This window comes from Terrapene carolina, unplaced genomic scaffold (genome assembly GCF_002925995.2).
Source record: "Terrapene carolina triunguis isolate 2854851 unplaced genomic scaffold, T_m_triunguis-2.0 Scaffold211, whole genome shotgun sequence".
Taxonomy (NCBI): Eukaryota; Metazoa; Chordata; order Testudines; family Emydidae; genus Terrapene; species Terrapene triunguis.
Window position 1 is genome coordinate 36,952,856 of NW_020664562.1, and position 868 is coordinate 36,953,723.

Here is an 868-nt window from a genome sequence, read left to right on the forward strand (position 1 = left end):
TACAAGAGCCTTTGAGGTATTTGATCAATTGTCCCCCCCAAAGCCAGTGAAGATAAGACAAAAATTACTGCGCTTAATCTGCAGCAAGGGAGCCCTAGAGAAAAGTGTCGCGGGGGGCTCGCCTGGCAAGGGAATGTGTGGACTCAGGGCCAGGGAAGGTTTGTAAGAACAGGTCGGGGACACGCCTGTGGGAGATGATTCTAGGTTGACTTGGTCCTGCCTCAGCGCGAGGGCTGGACTTGGTGACGGCCCAAAGTCCCGCGGCCCCAGGCCAACCCCGCGCGCTCTGCCCCCCGGCCGAGCATCGCCCAGCCCCCGCCCCTGCGCTCCTCCCCTCAGGCGGGCGGGCGCAATCGGCCGCCCCCTTGGGCTCCGCGCCCGGCACCGCCCCCCGCCCGTCTGACGTGCCCCTGCAGCCATGTCGGCCGCCGCGCGCAGACGCCAGGCAGCCGGGGCGCCGCGAGAAGCCCCCGCTGGCGGAGATGAGGAGCCGGGCATGGCGGCCCCGAGCCTCAGCGTCTGCCTCAAGCTGCTGGCGGCGGCGCTCTACGGGTTCAGCTCCTTCCTCATCGTGGTGGTGAACAAGAGCGTCCTCACCAGCTACGGGTGAGCCGGGCCGCCCGCGCGGCGCTGTGCGCCGGGCAAAGGTCGGCGCCGCGGGGTGGGGGAGCGGGGGCTGGTTGCACATTAACTCGTGCGGCGGGGCCCGGCGCAGAGCTTCCCCCCGCCGCCGGGCCCAGGGAGGGGGATCCTCCGCGCAGGGGAGCTGCTCGGTCACAGCACCGAGCGGGGCGGGGGGCATCAGCTGGAGCCCCATGAGTAGCCCAGTCGGGCGGGCACTGGCTGGGGCGTCCCCCTCTGCCTTCCC

General features: G+C 70.3%; 1 protein-coding gene across 2 annotated transcripts in view; it reads left to right on the plus strand.

Annotated features, from left to right (window-relative positions):
• The first annotated feature begins 411 nt into the window (after positions 1 to 411).
• LOC113407486 (UDP-N-acetylglucosamine/UDP-glucose/GDP-mannose transporter) overlaps positions 412 to 868 on the plus strand; it is a 30,172-nt gene continuing 29,715 nt past the window's right edge. For both annotated transcript variants that reach the window (XM_026656074.1, XM_026656075.1), the window contains exon 1: positions 412 to 606. In XM_026656074.1, the coding sequence (XP_026511859.1) occupies positions 419 to 606 (188 nt within the window). In that variant the 5' untranslated portion in view covers positions 412 to 418. The remainder of the gene's footprint in view (positions 607 to 868) is intronic.